The sequence below is a fragment of the Misgurnus anguillicaudatus genome, chromosome 8 (assembly GCF_027580225.2).
Source record: "Misgurnus anguillicaudatus chromosome 8, ASM2758022v2, whole genome shotgun sequence".
In the NCBI taxonomy this organism is placed as follows: domain Eukaryota; kingdom Metazoa; phylum Chordata; class Actinopteri; order Cypriniformes; family Cobitidae; genus Misgurnus; species Misgurnus anguillicaudatus.
In genome coordinates this window covers 16,798,872-16,818,165 of record NC_073344.2, presented here as the reverse complement: position 1 = coordinate 16,818,165, position 19,294 = coordinate 16,798,872, and the positions used below count along the sequence as shown (strand labels likewise).

General features: G+C 38.3%; 1 protein-coding gene across 1 annotated transcript in view; it reads left to right on the top strand.

Moving 5' to 3' along the window:
• Positions 1-19,294, top strand: part of shq1 (SHQ1, H/ACA ribonucleoprotein assembly factor) — a 60,362-nt gene that overhangs the window by 27,931 nt on the left and 13,137 nt on the right. The window contains exons 10-11 of the mRNA XM_055213644.2: positions 1,434-1,557; positions 12,929-13,049. Of these exons, the coding sequence (XP_055069619.2) occupies positions 1,434-1,557; positions 12,929-13,049 (245 nt within the window). The remainder of the gene's footprint in view (positions 1-1,433; positions 1,558-12,928; positions 13,050-19,294) is intronic.

Sequence of the window (19,294 nt, the reverse complement as noted above, 5' to 3'; positions counted from 1 at the left end):
TTAGAGAATTGGATTCGCTAGACAAGAGCTTAATGTTCTTATTTTTATGGAAAGCTCCGACTCACCTAGACAGCGCTGGTCACTTGCTGCATCTCAATTCATCCAGCTGTGGGTCAAACAGAAATTGCGTGTTGCGTTAATCGCGCGTTAATAAAATTAGTGCCGTTAAAATGAATTTGTGTTAACGCGTTATAAACGCGTTTATTTTGACAGCCCTAATATATATATATATTGAAATCAATCGTTGAAATCGTTCTTTGATGATAATATATATATATGAAGGTTATATTTTATGAAGAAAAGAGTAAATCACAAAAAAAATGACTTTAGCTAGTTTTTTTACATGCAGTCACATTTTCGAACAGAACCAATTGTTGGGTTATAAATAAAGCTTTTGTTGTTACATCACATGGTTGGATAACAACAACCCAGCTTAGATTTATTTTTAACCCAACAGTTATTTCTGTCCAATATTCACCCAACCATAGGTTTAAAAAAAAATTTGATGTGAAAAAAATTATTTTTTTCCGCAGTGTGGCGTTGCATGTTATATGTCGATTAATTTACACAGAACCAAAAAGCTACATTAGTTTCTCGGTCCTGCCAGTATTTCCTCTAGGAAATGCAAATCTAGTTTATCCTCGACACCCTCATTGTCTCACTCACTCTCTTCCACACCCGCCTCTCTCTGTTGTAAACCCTCGACCAGCATCCCTGAGCCGCCCCCCCCCCAACCCTTCAGCAGGCTTATTTACACCAGTGTTTAATAGCCTGGGGGAGTGCATGAGCTGTGATGAGATGCTCGAATGACTCCGGGTGCTCTCTTAACAAGCTGCTGAGAGAAAAGCGAAGGGGAGGGGCCTGTGGGAGGGTAAAAAACACGACAAGGAGGCACGAGAGGGAAGAAAGACATGTTTTCTTTCCCCAAAGAGCTTGTCTGCGGACGCTGAGGCGATGAAGAACATGGAGGCTAGAGATTAAAGTGCATACAATTAAGCGCACCATTTGCCAATGTGTTAAAAGTTGACCTAGTATTTACCCTTCTAATAAAACGTGAAGGCACTGGGAATAATTACAGCAAATTGCTGTAATTACTAGCGGAGTTTAAGATGATTGATGTAATATGCATAGACAGATTTGGAGCAGTTTACAGGCTGTGTGTGTGTGTGTGTGTACAGGTTTGGCTATGCTTGTGACGGCCACATTTATGAGAATATATGACCCCATCTGTGAAGTCCAGGCTTAAGTCTTATAATTTAATGTTGAGATTAGAAGAATCAAAGTTTGATTTTAGTCATTATGATTTCAAAAGCACTTGTGAGACTAAAGGTAAAAATGTTATTAGGTTGTGTGAGAGTTGTGTTCAGGAGAAAGATAATATCACTTATATGTTGAAACAAACGTGTCTGTATTTGTGTATGTGTGTGTTACAGACCTATCACTCGATACAAGACGTGCTGGTGTCTTTCGGCAGAAGGGCTTTGTGTTACCCTCTCTATCGTCATTTCTCTCTGATCACAAGCGCAGTGAAAGACGCGGCTCGTATTTTTCAATCCGGTGAGTTTTTCTACCCAGTTAAACCCAGACATAATGTTTTTCAGGCCACCATGGTCTCAGGTCAAGGGTCACAGCTAAACTCATGACCTCCTCCTCACCCTATAAACCCTGTGGTGCTTTCCCTTCATTATGAGAATCCCGGTTAAAGAATGATACGGTTTAAATGTATTTGTTATTGGCAATGTAACTACACACTACAGGAAAAAAATCATGACTGCAGTTTAATTTGTTGGTGCACATTTTTGGTGTTATTTTTAGTGATTATAGTATTTTTGTTGTAATTTTTCAATTTTTCATCGCTGCTAAAATTAATATTATTATTTTTTTGGAAGACAGTAAATCTTAATTAATAAACAAATAGCTGTTAGCCATTGTTTCAGGCCATGGGTTTTTTCAAATTCCGAAGGTTTTAAGGGGTCCCTAGAAAATTTCAATGATAAAAGACAAAGCAGCAATTGTTAAAGTGTAGCCAATTATTTAAGTTTGGAAACCGTATACTGTTTTTGTAATATCACAAGTGCAAATTATCTAACACAGTTTAAATGCTTCCTTTTATGTACAGTCATGAAAAAGATATGGGCACCCTTGGTAATTATGAGCAAAGAAACACATTTTCTTCTTTTGAACTTTACTTAAAAAAATCACAAAAATACGATGATTTATTGAAGTAAAACAATTGAAAGTGTGGGGGGGATTACATTATAAAATAAATGTTTTTCTGTAATACACACTGGACACAATTATTGGCATCGCTAGACATTTAAATGAGTAAAATATCTCATATTTCCATTGATATTAAAGAACACCTATTATCTGATTCACGATTTCACATTTCCTAAGGTATGTACATGTGTGTTAGTGCATGTTAACAATATGCAAAGGTACAAATCTCAAAGTAAACAATGATGCGAGTTATCGTTTCCAACTTAAAGGATTACTCCATTTTCTTAAAAAAAAGTTAATGTCTTTCTTTGTTTAGTCGAGAAGAAATTATGTTTATTAAGAAAAACATTCCAGCACTCTGAAAAATGAAATGTTGGATTTACTTAAAAATATTTTGTCAACAGGTTCCACATAATTTGTTAAGTAAACTCAATGAACCATAATTAAGTTCATTTAACAAAAGAAGATTAAGTAAACTTAACAAACAACAGTTGAGTTGATTGTACATAAAAAATTAATTAATGATGACAAAAATTTGTATAATGCCATTTTATAAACTCCACCCCTTTTATCTAATAACTCCTTAACACTGAATCAATCAATCAATCAATCAATCATAGTGCAGATGCTTAATACAACTAATCATATAAGCCTCTTAATTATAACTTATCAAGTACATCACAAATATATTTGAAATGAAATGTTACATTTCAAACCATTAATTTGTTTGTTTTTGTTCTAATAATATATCAGAACAAGTTAATTCACTCATAGTTGGCCACAGGTACCTATCTAATGGTGCTACACTTCTGCAAGAGGGTGGCAGAACAACAACAATTACCCATAATACACTGCAACATCATTAGCCAATGAGATGCCAGTCTGTATTGGTTTTATTAATCTGTTAATTTTACACAACACTGTTATGTTGGCTGAACAAATAATTTTTTAAGTAAAGCTGACAAGACACACCTTTTTGTTGAATAAACTCAATTAAATTAAGTTCACGTTGTTAAATAAATTTTTTTAAGTAATCTCAATATGAAAGGATTAAGTAAAACTGACAAAGGCGAAAGTTCATTTTTTTGAGTGAGGATTTTTCTCAATTTAATTGCCTTTATTGGACCCCAATAGTTTGCAATTTAACTGCAGTTTAAAATTGCAGTTTCAACTAGAGCTGCACGATTAATCGTTAAAAGATCATGATCTCGATTCAACCCCCAAATGATCTTAATCCAGCATTTTGACGATTCAGGTAATTACATATTCAAGTAGGAAAGACGCAGTTTCCTCAGTTCTCTCGACAACACGCAATCATAGCAGCCGCGATGACGTCTTGACATCACATTTATTATTGCGCAAGCCAGATATGCTCGTGTTTGCTCCACTGGTACAGCGGATGATTTCACTGAGAAGTTTAGACAGAAAGAAACAGAAACTAAAGAGATTGAGTGAGGCAGAGCTATGCACAGGTAGATCCGACAAGAACCTTGACGTTGTTTTAGTTCCAAAAAGAGGATGATATTCCGGATCTTATTCCTTCCTAAAGGGTTTTTAGCACAGGGGGAAACATTGGCTGCGTCCAAACCACACTTACTGTCTTTGCACACTTGACTTGACTACTTACACCACGTTTTCTTGTATTTGGCCCAAGTGTTCTAGTTTGCATGAAGATTAAGCGTCATGTAGATCTATTCACCCAATGGACGCTCACGCCGCCAGCGAGAGCGTCAAAAAAACGCTCTGACGCTCGAATCAATGCATTCTCTGGAATCCTCTCAAGCAGAGGTATGAGAGAGTAATGTCAATCCATGTGACAGCATTTTGCACCAAAGCGTATTCGTTTTTTTAGGCTCCTTAAAATGTAGGCTATATTTAAAAAAAATTATTTAAATAAAATGAATACATAAGCACTCTACAATTAACATTAACTGAATTGAAAGATTCTCTACACTTATCTGAAACTTTCAAAATCATAATTAATTTGCACCTGTAAAAACTAATGTTAAACTAATGTTCAGGGGTCGTACATTTTTAAAATGAACAAAGTTCTTGAGAATCGTGAGAGAATCGTGATCTTTATTTTAAGCAAAAGAATCGTGATTCTCATTTTATACAGAATCGTGCAGCTCTAGTTTAACGCAGACTCAAAAGGCTCTAAACAATCCCAATCGAGGCAGAAGGGTCTTATCTAGTAAAATGTAATTTTCGCCAAGAAAAAAAAAAAAAATTACTTTTAAACCATAACTTCTCATCTTGCACTAGCCGTGTGATGCGTCAACATGACCTTACGTATTACATAATTATGTCAAAAGGTCACGCATGACATATGTGAAACTACCGCTCCAGTGTTTACAAGTGTGGAGAAAGAGGACCGTTTTGACGTTGTTGTATGTGGAATAATGCTAATTAATGTCTTTGTGTCAGTTTATTGTTTAAAATGGTCTGCAAGTGTGCGTTTTGCATATGTAACGCATGACCTTTCCACGTGCTTAAGCAATGGGGTCGCGCTGACGCCTCACACAACTAGTGCAAGTTGAGAAGTTTCGAAAAGAAAAGAAACACTAACATTGAAGACGCTCTTATAGTTGAACTAGACCTTGGGTTTCTCATCACAGGCCAAAAAGCATCCTTAAAATTGATTGACTGTTTCAAGAGGAGAAAAGTCCTTCAAAATTATCTGCAGATTCACTTTCTAGTCTGCTTCTGTTCTGTTAATGCCCACTTTATAGCTATATAAATATAAGAAACACATTGACACAACATTGTACACATACTTAAAATCACCACCAAATTGGAGGTGTTACACTAATAAATTTAAGTACCAACCACTTTTATTATATAATGAAATAATTCTAAAATACACCACATTACAGAAAAAATTGTGAATACTATATCGTGTCAACTTTAAAGGGTTTACAGCCTGACACGCAACCTAAATTTACCCACAGCAGACAAAACTTTTGACACTAGGGACTGACTTTAACACAGCCTTCTGCATTCTCCTCTGAACAGCAGGGTGCTGCGGTAAAAGACGTTCACTTTGACAGACAAGTCAACAGATTGGTCATGTCTTGTGTGTTTTGTCTGGCTGTTTTGTCGAGTGGGAGGCAAATCCATTGAGGAAATCCGAGAGAGTTGTCTTCTCACTTCTGACAAATATCTGGGATGTTGTGGAGGAGACTCGGCTGTCTTTGATATCTTAAACAGAGCAACAACCTTTAAAATAAGGAAGGCATCTTTAGAGGCAGAAGCGCTGTGTAAACATGTTTCAAGATTAGCAGCACGTGTTGATTTCAGCACTTAATACCTGCAATTAAAAGCTTTGTAAAGGTACATTATAAGCGATTTTGTCGCTGTGTCACTCGTCTCTTTCAATGAGGTCGTTAGGAGGCGTTTCTAAAATTGGTTGTCATAAACAAATGAGTACCATCCACTCCCGTACCTGACGAGAGACAGATGACGTGGACTCCACTGCTTCATTCTCATTGGTAGTCGCTCCCGAAAGTCACTCATAATTTGCATCAAGTTAAACTTTTCTGAACTTTATCGCGCCCCATCCAGTCGCCAACGATCAATGTCGCTCGTGACGCCGGAAGTTGCCAAACTTTCATTGAAATGAATGAGATTGTGTCTCTCTTCTACTGCTAGTCGCTGCTAGTCTGAATGCAGTTTAAGATTACCAGGGTATGTCTAATGTGAAAGTTAAGTCAATACGACAGAACAAGATTAGGTAAACAAAGTTACACTTTTTGAAATGATTACAGGTCGTGTGATGTTCTGGACGCTTGTTCTGCTAAATGGGGAATAATTCTACTGAAGATTTCTTAAGTTAACATAAAAATTGTAAACCATTTAGCTTTTACCAATCGTAAACCGATTATGTTCGTAAATTGCGAAAGAAAGGTAGGGCGGGACCTTAATTGGTACACTGTCATATTGTTTATAAAAGTATATTACGTTGTTACGTAAATACTGTAGAATTAAATTTGATTTGTACTTTAGCAATAAACACCCCTAGTCTACAACTCATCAGTTTACATCTGTGTTTTTTTTTTAAGTCTTAAGCCCGGAATACACTGCACGATTTTTGGCTGTCCCAGACAAACAAAAAATCGGCATTGTGAATCAATCGTCGTGATTTCTGTGATCGTGGCTCTTCATCTCTATGGGGCTGTTTACCCCTGGTATTAAGATGTGTTTTCGTCGATCAGTTCACATGTGGACGAGAGAGACACATCACGTTTACACCTGGTATTTAAATCCGTCTCTCTTGCCCACTTTTGACCGCTTCTGTCCTGAATACTGTGAGGGGGTGGTCTGTGAGACTGTGAGCGAGTCTTTCCGCTGTCATTTAAACGTGAGCGGGAGTAATGACGACTTAATATGGACGTGAACTAATATTATGTCAGAATCTGCTGCTTGTGTTGTAAGTAAACATGCTGCAAAGTGTTTTCTACATGTATATGTTAGAGCTTTCTCTGAATTTTCAGCGCAATTGATGAAATAAGATTGCGCAACTTTCACACGCTTGCAAAATAAAACTACGGAGATCAGCAGCTTTGGTTTTATCAATGAAAGGCTAAAATAGCGCTGTTCACTGTGTGTTCGCGCCAGAAGTCAGAAAAGACGTAAAACATTGTGTTCAGTAGGGTTGCCGCGGTGACAGAATTTTCCCACCGGTTAATCGGCGCGTCACAAACCCGGTAATCCCGGTTTCACCGTGTTGGAGGAGCTTATAAATGCGCATGCAGACGTGCACATTTTACTTTCACTTTTGAATTACGCAACTGTTTAGATGCAGTGCTTGCGTACGCTGCGTTAAATCGCGTATGAATTTGCGTGCAATGCGAGCGCAACAGCTGGTTTAATTAAGTGCTTGAGTCAATGTGTGCAGGTAATTCTCACAGAACCCGCCAGTCCCAAGCAGAGCAACCGGCTACTTCGCCATATAGCGCTGCTTGAATGATGGGTTTATTATTTTTCTTGATGAAAAACACAAGAACAAAACGATCTCGGTTATATTAAACATCATATATGTATATTATAACAACAACGAGTAAGCACGCGGCTTCTGTCATCATCTAGTCAGTCAGCTTGCCTCGCACACTCTGACAGGAATAAATGAAATCTGACACCTGCTGCTCTGTGACGTGAGGCGCGTTCAGCTCCGCTGTCAGCATACACACTCAGTTGTAAGCGTTTGCTCTCTCTAACGAAACTAAATGATTTAATTACACGAAAATATCAAAACGACGGTGAAAGACGGTGTCGCGGTGGGCAAGTGATCTAACCGGTGAGAGGCTGAAGCACCGGTTATCACCGTTTCACCGACCATCGCGGCAAGCCTAGTGTTCAGTACCTCAAATTAGATAAATGGGCGGAGAGAAGGCGGTCTTCTGTGGCTGTTCGAACACATTCAACCACATGTGCGTTTACACTACAAAAGCAATCCGATCAAAAGTGTTTTCGACTACCTCTGAATGTGGTTAAAAGTGGACAAGCTCAAAACGTTTGAACACCGTTTACACCTGGCATTAACATCGTCCACTTGTGATCCGATTGACGAAAATGCTTGTTAATGCCATGTGTAAACAGCCTGTCGTACGAGGTTCAAAGATGGCCGTTTTCCCAGTGTTTCGTTCAAAGATAGCCTACGATTGTTTTCTGACAGTGTCAGAAATTCAGCATGATCAAGGCACAGTGTGTTTGCATCTATGACCTGCGTACTGGTATTTGTTTACCACTAGCGCATGCTGGTGACATTGCGCTAACATGTGATGCAGCCGTTGAAGCCTCCGTGTCATCATCGTACAGTCTACATGCTTGCAGTACTGAAGTTTAAACTATCCATATCACACAGTGTGATAAGGTAATGAATGATCTTATGGGAGTGCAAAAACAGTGCAGCGTATTGTATGTACATCTATCTTAATAAAGAGAATGTAAAGTAAATATGAATAGTCATTAAAATTCTGCTTTTCAAAGGTACATAAGCTATCATCACCAATGCGACAAAGTTTAGCTTTATGCAAATAAGTCGCTACCAGTAAGAGTAGTTTACAGTCTTTTATGCAATGTAGAGATTTGTTAATACCCCCCTGGGTCGTATTCCTCCCGCTTGCTTATATTTTCACGCAGAGTCTCTGTGACATTTCACTAGAGTCTACAATTTGTAGATTTACAACCACCGACGCCCCACGAGCAATAAGGCTCCCCTTTAAAAAACCGTAACTCGCTTCGGAAAGCGGGATGGCATGTCACGCCACGACTGCCGTGTAATTAATTTGTCAGCGAAGCGGTAACGGAGGTGTGTGTGTACTCTAATTTGAGGCACTTCATTTAAGCGGCTGTGAAGGCAAACTGTTAGGTAGTAGGAAAACAAGCCCATTAATGATGCGACAAGAGCAAAGCGCCGATGGAAATGTTATCCAGGGGTAAATATTTGTACAACCCTCTGGCAGCTTGTCTGGTTGTTCTCTAGAAGATCTTTTAGTCAAAGCCCTTAAGGAGATGGAGGAAGGCTGGAATGATGGAGTGGCCTAAGAGATGCATTGTGGGTAAATTTAAACAGCCGTACATTATCTGAACATTCGGTAATTCATGTAATGAAAAGACAGCTTTGGATGGGAGTTATCGCCTTGTTGGGCTAGCGGTTCGCTTCTGGGGGTGCACAGAACTGTGTATTTTTTCCTAGTGGGTTGCCTTAACTACCAGTTTGTGCCCATAAAAGTGTTATACAACAAGTCTGCTTGATTCATTCCCTTTATTGTGCATTAAACAGCTCTCTTATGACTAGGGGTTTACAACTTATGACTGTGAAACTACACTCCAAATGTCAAAATTGTAAGATTGTAAATCCAAATTGATTGTAAGATTGTCAGATTGTATAAGCCACCATCACCCTTTTGATGTTATTGGTTCCTTATTCAAGAATAAAACACTTTGGGGGTTAGTTCGTTGTAGACTTGGTTCCCACCACATTGTCAGAAAAATGGTCCCAAGCTGTCCTGCCATTGGGCAATACGTAATGTACCATTAAAGGAATAGTCTACTCATTTTCAATATTAAAATATGTTATTACCTTAACTAAGAATTGTTGATACATCCCTCTATCATCTGTGTGCGTGCACGTAAGGGCTCGAGCGCGCTGCGACGCTTCGATAGCATTTAGCTCAGCCCCACTCATTCAATTGTACCAATCAGAGATAAAGTTAGAAGTGACCAAACACATCAACGTTTTTCCTATTTAAGACGAGTAGTAATACGAGCAAGTTTGGTGGTACAAAATAAAACGTAGCGCTTTTCTAAGCGGGTTTAAAAGAGGAACTATATTTTATGGCGTAATAGCACTTTTGGGAGTACTTCGACTCGCCTGAAAAGTCCGCTCCCCTTCTCCCTCTCATAATGGGAGAGGGAAGGTGTTACTGCGCCGAGTCGAAGTACTCCCAAAAGTGCTATTACGCCATAAAATATAGTTCCTCTTTTAAATCCGCTTAGAAAAGCGCTACGTTTTATTTTGTACCACCAAACTTGCTCGTATAACTACTCGTCTTAAATAGGAAAAACATTGATGTGTTTGGTCACTTCTAACTTTATCTCTAAATGGTACCATTGAATGAATGGGGCTAAGCTAAGTGCTATCGAAGCGTTGCAGCGCGCTCCAGCGCTTACGTGCACGCACACAGATGATAGAGGGATGTATCAACAATTCTTAGTTAAGGTAATAACATATTTTAATATTGAAAATGAGTAGACTATTCCTTTAAGGTACAAATTTTGGTACTATTTGGTACAAGTGTGTACCATTGAGGAACTTATATGACCTCTATGACCGCTAAGGTGTACTCTCTGCCCAGTGACAGCTAGGGACCATTTTTTACATTGCAGTTTCCTCATTTCTTTAGTCTACAGTCATAGCCTCCTCAAGTTCCTCATGCTCTCTTCCCCTGGGACGCATGATTGCAGGATGTGATTAACCACCACGACATGCAATCCAAACCCAGCATGCACAGCAGAAGTGCCACAGCTGGTCATCGGAAGAACCCAAAGCTTTCTTCTTCAAGGTTTCAAGGGAATGCAGAGGAAAAGTAAAAGACCCTTTAATTATAGACGGACGAAGGTCAGAGAAAAGAAAAAAGGCAGCGTTCCTGGAGTTTCTCTCGCATGTCTTGAAGCTGGAAGCTCGTTGGCGTTTTCTCCGCCTGAGAGCTCCAGCTTAAATGGGAACCAAATGTTTGTGTAAGGCTTTCCTCGGTGCGAGTGCACTGTTTGTTTTCTGAGCCTGGAATGTCTGCACCGGCTGCCAGGCTATTTTGTGGGCGGCTTGAGAATCCTCGCGGCCCTTCTTGCGGTTCGCTCTTGCGCTGAGGGATATTTTTACACCTTATTTAAGAGACGGGTGTTATAACAACAAATATCATAAAGGCGCGAAGCACCCTTAAGGTGTTTGTATGCTTGTTTGTGGATGTATTTTGTGTCTCGCAGATGCTGGAATGTAAAACACACTCCTTGAATGATTAAAAAACATCTGCTATACACAGAATTCGCAGTTTGCGCCAGCAAAAGTTGATCTCAAGCTGTCTGTACAGCATCTTTTTTTTTTAAAGAAGCATTTTTGTCATTTTTCCTACAAAGATATCTAAACACCCTTAAAGCAAGGTAAATGTACTTGAGATACAAAATTGCAGAAGATATTAAGATTTGTTTAAGTTTAAAAGTGCACCTATTTCATTGCAAAAAACAACGTTATTTTGTGTATTTGGTATAATAATGTGTTTGTTTGGTTTATGGTTAAAAAAACATTATTTTCAACATACCATATGTATACTGCTTTTTAAAAGCTCTGATTTTGTACGAAACTCATCGATCTGGAAAGAGCTGTGTCCCTGATTGGCCAGCTAATCTGTACGTTGTGATTGGCCTGAATACTCCTTACAATGTTTAAAAGATTCGCTCACAATGCAATACTAACAGGAGTTAACTTAAAGGCTTTAAGTCAGAAGCGGGAGGATTTATGATAATGTCGATCTTGTCCACGTCAACAGGCCCAGAAGTAAACTGTTGCTTACAATTTGTGTGTTTGTTGTAGTCCAAGAAAAAATGTTCACGTTGGAAACAATAACTTGCATGATCTTTTTCTTTGGGGTACATTTGCATATTGTTAACATGTACTAATACACACTTACACACCAAAGGAAATGTAAAATCGTGAATCGGACCATAGTTGCTATTTAATTTTCTTTTTCTTATTTAAAGGCGTAGTGCACAATGTTTGAAAAACGCTTTGGAAAAGGGAGTCGGGCCGACTACCAAAACACACTTGTAGCCAATCAGCAGTAAGGGGCGTGTCTACTAACCGATATCCTTGCTGGGGTTGCGTATGTCTATCAAAAGAAGGTCCAGATTCTATTGGGGTAGGGGCGTGTTTGTTTAGGTGATTTCAAATGTCAACATTGGCTGTCAAACATTGTGCACTCTACCTTTAAGGAAATGCTTTTAAAAAAAAAAGACATTACATTTATTTATGCATGAAGCAAAAAAAAAACAGTTTGGCAGTCTGTAAAAATATGTGAATTTACTTTACCGTGTCTTATATAAACAAGTCTTATTACGCAGCTTGTTGGAATGCTTGATTCTAATTGGCCAGTCGTGACATTTGCAGATTTGTTATTCCCAGATAATAACCGCTCAAAACTAATAACGTATGTTAACTCGGATGCTGCAAATTATTTTAACAGGTACAGTTTAATATTACACAAAAATTCAATATAAATATGTTTTTTATTTAACATATATGACATTAAATTTGCAAATGATTAAACCAAATAACCAAATTGTGTGTTCGTGACATTTGAACGTCTTGTCTTATTTTAAACCGAAAGTAAACGAGTTGTCTACGCGGAAGGTCTGCATTCAAATAAAATATTTCAAATAAATATTTAATGATCCTTACCTTACTTATGAGGTAAATAGGCGTATAATACACAGGATAATATTTTTGCAAAATAAGACCCTTTGTTGTGATACAAGCCTATATGAAAACCTGCTGCCTATAGATTATCCTTTATTTAAAGGTCCCGTTTTTGAAGCTTTGATTGTGTTTATTACAATTTATTTCACTGTATAGCGCTGATTTCACTGTCCTCAAAACGGGCTGATGTCTTCCTTGTTCTATGAAGTCCCTCCTTCAGAAATGCGTATCGAGTTCTGATTGTTTAGTTTGTATAGTGTGTTGTGATTCGATAGCAGCTTAGCTTGCCGTTAGCTTAGCTGACGACTGACGTATTCTTGTGGGCGGAGTTTTGTCAAAAAACTGTTCTAGTGATGTCATTAAAGCAGGAAGTAGAGGGCTGTAGTCCAAACCGGCCGTTCGCTGTAGGCTTTAAAAGGTGAATTCTGTTAAAGAAAATATATCGCCTGGCAGTGAACTTTGAGCTTTATCATTTTACATGTATTATTTATGCTATTATAGCAATATTACACACTAACTGAAGTTTAAAAAATGGGATCAGAAAGAACGTGACCTTTAACATAAATTTTTCTGCTTATGTAAATGTATCTTGTTTTAAGGGTGTTTATGCATTTTAATGCTTACACACAAAATAGTGTTTGAATGAAAATCTTGCATTTTTGGTTGTCTATGCAAGCAGACCTGCTGTGATGTCTTTGTGTGTCTAATAATCACTGTATGTTATCTTTGTCATAGGGAAAGCTTGCGTCCTGAAATGTCTGCTGGCCATCCATAAGATATTCCGAGAGAACGATCCGGCGTATATCCTCAACGATCTCTACATCACTGACTACTGCATCTGGATCCAGGGGGTTAAGTAAGTTCAGTCCAGCAAAATGTCATCTGAATCAGCCAACCTGAAAATTAAGTATTCGAGCAAATTGAACCGCTTCCAAAATCTGATTTAGTGCTAATGATAGAGTGTTCATTAATATCTGCTGTAAGCTAAACTACAGGTTTATTTTTTCTAACAAGGGGTCAGGTGTTATAGTGATTGGAGAACAAAAGAGGGCTGTTCGTGAGTCTCACGAAACATTTACTTTTAGGCATTTAGGAGACGCTTTTATCCAAAGCGACTTAAAAAATGAGGAAAACAATGAAGTGATTCAACTTAGGGAGGCAATATTATAAGAAGTGCTTTAGAAAGGTACAAAGTTTCAACAGTGAGTGTGTAATTAACGGAAATTTATTGCATTAACATGCAAATCAATAAACTCTGATGCTTTCCACGAAAACAGCAGCAATATATTACCATTTATGATATATTCCACATGGAAGGCAATATATTACCTTAATAAATAGAGATGCATCGATATTACATTTTCCCACCGATAGCCGATTATTCAGACTGATATCTGCCGATACCGATAGTTTGGTGGTTATATTAACTTGCATTATCTAAATTATACATATTTAATTTTCTGAATGTTAGTCATTCATATAATGACTTATATGACACATTAAACTAGTGATGTTTCTTTACATTTCCTATACACAGACAGAGCTTAAATTCATTGCATTTATGTGTACTCTTTTGATTGACAGATATATCGGCCATGACTATTGGCTGTTTTTAATCTCTCCGATAGTGTGAAAATTTTATATAGATCGGTGCATAATAAATCATATAATTTTGTCAAATTGCTATAATTGTCTACTCTAGGAGCAATTCACATTTTTTCAACATGGCGCAAATAGGTACGGTAAAATTAATAGACAACACATCCGGTTTAATAGGGTTAAACAGAATCGTAGCGTTCAAACTTGATTTATGAAGAGCAGTATCGCAGTCATGATCTATGCAAGCCATATTTTCTAATCACTTCCATGTTTAAAATGCGAATTACAGCCGGTGCATAATTCAGTAAAAAGATATACCGTGCATTTGGCTGGTGTTCAGCTAAAGTTGTACGCTTGTCTTGAAAAAATCTGGTTGAAAAATGTACGTCTCAACTTATAGGCCCCGTGCCCAGATACAGAAATGTTAAACACCCTGCAGGGATCCTAGACAGAAATCCTTCAGTTTCTTGTTTTTTTCTGGCCAGAATGAGGCCTTGACAGCTAATTAATAATTGATGTGTAAAATGTCAGGGATCAGAGTTGCAGTGTGCCTGTTTTCTCAATGGGTCAAAACTGAGAAAGAGAGCGAGATGAAGAACGTATGGTGGTTGGTACAGAGGTTTCTTACACGGTCCACGGAGTACTGCACAGATCCATCTTCAGTGTGCTGGAAAACTCAATTAGGTCTGGACCTCTGAGTTATAGAGAGAGAGAGGCAGAATGAATGGGTAGAAGCGCTTTCTCGTATTTAAATTTCCTTAAGTGTCCCCATCCCAAGGTGGCAGGTAATATTTGGAGAGAGCAATCTGTTTGCATTCCCTCTCATCTCAATGACAGCTGGTAGGCTGGTGTAGATCTCCATGGAAGTAAACAGAGCTATAATAATAGACATACTCTAAAAAAAAAATCCAGAAATCACAATGTATGATTTTTTTAACTATTTATTTGTATGACACAGCTGCAAATAAGTATTTGAATGCCTGAGAAAATTTATGTTAATATTTGGTACAGTAGCCTTTGTTTGAGGTCAAACGTTTTCTGTAGTTTTTCACCAGGTTTGCATACACTGCAGGAGGGATTTTGGCCCACTCCTCCACACAGATCTTCTCTAGATCAGTCAGGTTTCTGGCTTGTCGCTGAGAAACACGAAGTTTGAGCTGCCTCCAAAGATTCTCTATTGGGTTTAGGTCTGGAGACTGGCTAGGCCATGCCAGAACCTTATGCTTCTTACAGAGCCACTCCTTGGTTATTCTGGCTGTGTGCTTTGGGTCATTGTCATGTTGGAAGACCCAGCCTCGACCCATCTTCAATGCTCTAACTGAGGGAAGGAGGTTGTTCCCCAAAATCTCGCAATACATGGTCCCGGTCATCCTCTCCTAAATACAGTGCAGTCGCCCTGTACAGTGCAGAAAAACACCCCCAAAGCATGATGCTACCACCCCCATGCTTCACAGTAGAGATGGTGTTCTTGGGATGGTACTCATCATTCTTCTTCCTCAAAACACGTTTAGTGAAATTATGACCAAAAAGTTCTATTTTGGTCTCATCTGACCACATGACTTTCTCCCATGACTCCGTGGGATCATCCAAATGGTCATTGGCAAACTTAAGACGGGCCTGGACATGTGCTGTTTTAAGCAGGGGAACCTTCCGTGCCATGCATGATTTCAAATCATGACGTCTTAGTGTATTACCAACAATAACCTTGGAAACTGTGGCCCCAGCTTTTTCCAGGTCATTGACCAGCTCCTCCCGTGTATTTCTGGGCTGATTTTTCACCTTTCTTAGGATCATTGAGACCCCACAAGCACGGAGCCCCAGTCCGAGGGAAATTTACAGTCATGTTTAGCTTCTTCCATTTTCTAGTGATTGCTCCAACAGTGGACCTTTTTTCACCAAGCTGCTTTGCAATTTCCCTGTAGCCCTTTCCAGCCTTGTGGAGGTGTACAATTTTGTCTCTTGTGTCTTTGGACAGCTCTTTGGGCTTGGCCATGTATTAGTGTGATTCTTACTGATTGTATGGGGTGGACAGGTGTCTTTATGCAGCTAACGACCTCAAACAGGTGCATCTAATTTAATAAATAGAGTGGAGGTGGACATTTTAAAGGCAGACTAACAGGTCTTTGAGGGTCAGAATTCTAGCTGATGAACAGGTGTTCAAATACTTATTTGCAGCTGTATCATACAAATAAATAGTTAAACAAATCACATATTGTGATTTCTGGATTTTTTTAGATCATGTCTCTCACAGTGGACATGCACTTACGATGACAATTTCAGACCCCTCCATGATTTCAAAGTGGGAGAACTTGCAAAATAGCAGGGTGTTGAAATACTTATTTTCCTCACTGTATATATACACATACATACACATGGCTGTCATTAGATTAAAATATTTAATCTAGCTTAATCACATGATTTCATAACTTAACTCGTGATTAATCGCAAATGAATCAAGCATTTTTATCTGTTCTTAATTTCCCTTTTCTAAATGTTTCATTTTTGTTTGCTGCTGCATTTGTGACCCATGCTGGCAGATTGAGTCAGAATGAGCTCATTTTAAAAAATGAGTTATTTACATTTTTACATTCCCTATTAAAAAAAAAATTCAAAACAATGCATGACTTGTTGGAATCAGAACTACACCTGTTTGAAGTTGACAGAGTCAGCAAAGTTAATTTTGAGAAAAATCTAAGATTACCACAAAAATTACCACATCTATACCTCAAAACCATAAATTCGTTGTACACAGATTTGAATGGAGTTCAAAGCAGAAGGATGTACTTGGATCGACATGTGTAAATACAATATCTACCAGCAGTTGACATGAGGTCATGCTGAACAGTCAAACTTGAACCCTTGCTCTGTCCGAGCTAAATATCAGCTTGACTCCCCAGCCACCCTCCATTGATCACGAAATACATCGCCTGAGCCGCCAGCATCATTGACCTGCGAATGAATGCTTGTGTTCCTTTCTCCCTGTTCAGCGCTTTATTGAGCAGAACAAAAGACAAACACAGACTGGATGGGCTTTTAAAAGCACAGCATTCTGCTGCCTCTGTTGTTACCCAGTCATACTTGCCTTGAGGTGTTTCCCAACATCACGCCGAAAATTGATTTCCAGTTTACATCCATTTAGAGTGTCTTTAGTCGTCTAAAAACACCACTGCAACTTTTCCTTTGAGTTCAGACAGAGATACTCTTGTCATGCGATGCGACGGCAGGAGCGCTGGAGCTTTTGATCAAATCCCCACAGCACTGGTTTGTGTAGACAACTCCCTGTTATCACAGCAGGTTTGTTGTGACAGCGTTTTTAGCATCTGACATATCCTCTGTCAGATTATTTAAACAACGCTCTCTTCCAGAGTTCCTCTCAGAAGAACTCCACGGTCCGGCTGAGCAATCCATCTTTACGGGTTATAGATGCTATCCGGTCTCCTCCATGGCAGCAGTTTTTTCTCAAATCTCTTAGACGTGATCAGCTGTTCATGATGAATGCTAGGATTAATGAACGCTGCCCCTAGGGGGTGATTTATAAAGTCTCTTTGTGATCCGACCCGCATTCCCGCTCTTGAAATTCCCCAGAGCGCCGGAATGTCGTACTGGAATTTATGATACCTTAGACTTGGAGCGTGATTTAAGTCGCAGCACGGACCCTCCGATCGGGAACAAAACAAAGTGGATTAAGTTGGACGCTACATTCTGGGGTTGTTTGATTGACATCGCTCCATAAATCCGCTCTTGTCGCACTTGACGGCAGGCCTGACAAGCAGCCACGATCGCTCAATGCTTTGACGTAAAGTTGGAACAACGTCAGGCAGTTTATTTTATATCTTAAGTGATCTAGCAGAGGTTCCCAAGTGTTTCTCCTGGCTAAACCCTGATGATGTAGATTATTTACTTACAGTACCTATAAATGAACGTATTTAGTTTTTGGATAAGACCTTTAAACAAGGTTATCTGTTACATTGTAAATGCCTTACCTAACATGAACTAACAATGAGCAATATAGTTTTTCAAAAGGAGAAACGTGAAGTCCGCACACTGTTTAAAATGCTCCAAATATTTTATTGATAGCGTTTTTTTTTATTTGGAGCATTTAGTCCTTTAGTGATCTATTTTTTGTTGTCCGGCACCTGGACCCAATCTGAGTACTTTGGATGTGCAGACCTTTCTGCATTTTTTGTCTCAATATAGTTTTTCAACATTTATTAATACCAAAACAGTTCTGCATGTCAGGTTGGTTTGCATTAACTAATGTTAACATTTACTTTTGATTTTAAAAATGTGTTTAAAAATGCTGAAATAAACATAATAAATAAATAAAATAATATATAAAATAAATAAAATATTATTTAATAAATAAATAATAAAAATGCTATATAAATAAATTCTATTTTATTAATAGCTCAGACAAAATAATAATTGGCTCTGGTCTGCTCCTATCAGTCTCCTATGGTTAGAGACTGTGTTTATAATAGGGCTGGGTATCGATTCAGATGTTCCAGATCGATTCAATTTCGATTCACACGCTATCAAATCAAGTCGATTTCGAGTCTCGGTTCAATTTTCGATTCCGGGTTTCGGGTCGGTTTTTATACTCAATTCTCAATTCAACAAATACTATATTAATAAAAAAAACAGTGAACATAAGTTTACAAGTGGGTAATTAATAAAAAGAAATTAAAAGCCAAAACACTATCGTTGTCGTCTTGTTTGCGAAATCTAAAATGCTTCCATACCTCTTTCATTATATGCGAAGGTGGCATCAACGTTGATGAAGCACCTAAAACCGCCATTTTAAGCACTGAATGAAAGAATGACAGGCTCCTTGGTAACATGGCGCAAGGCAAAAAAGAGGGTGACATCTAGTAAAGAAGACTGGTAATTTGATTAACGTTAATCTTACGTTCGACGTTTGCAGAATTTTTTTTTTTTTTTTAATCGATTCGGCTCTTTGAGAATCGATTCTCAATCGACCACGTAAAAAAAAACGATTAATCGAAAAATAAATTAATTTTGCCCAGCCCTAGTTTATAACTTACATTTTTTATAAATACCTGACTTTGTGCATGGTATGAAATGATCTTTTACAGTTGTGTTCAAAATTATTCAACCCCAACTGAAATTGATTGTTTTGGCCAGTTTGACATTGATTTTGATCATTCAGTCATCCTGCTTACAATTACATCAAAGAGGCATGTGTAGGTCAGACAAATATAACATAACATTTATAATGAAATAACCACAAATGTCTTTTCTGTGCTCACATCATTATCAGTTTTATTCAACCCCCAAGTGACATTCAATCTTAGTACTTAGTACAACATCCTTTTACAGTTAAAACAGCTTTTAAACGTGAAGCATAGCTTGACACAAGTGTCTTGCAGCGATCTACGGGTATCTTGGCCCATTCATCATGGGCAAAAGCCTCCAGTTCAGTCACATTCTTAGGCTTGCGCACTGCAACTGCTTTCTTTAAGTCCCACCAGAGGTTCTCAA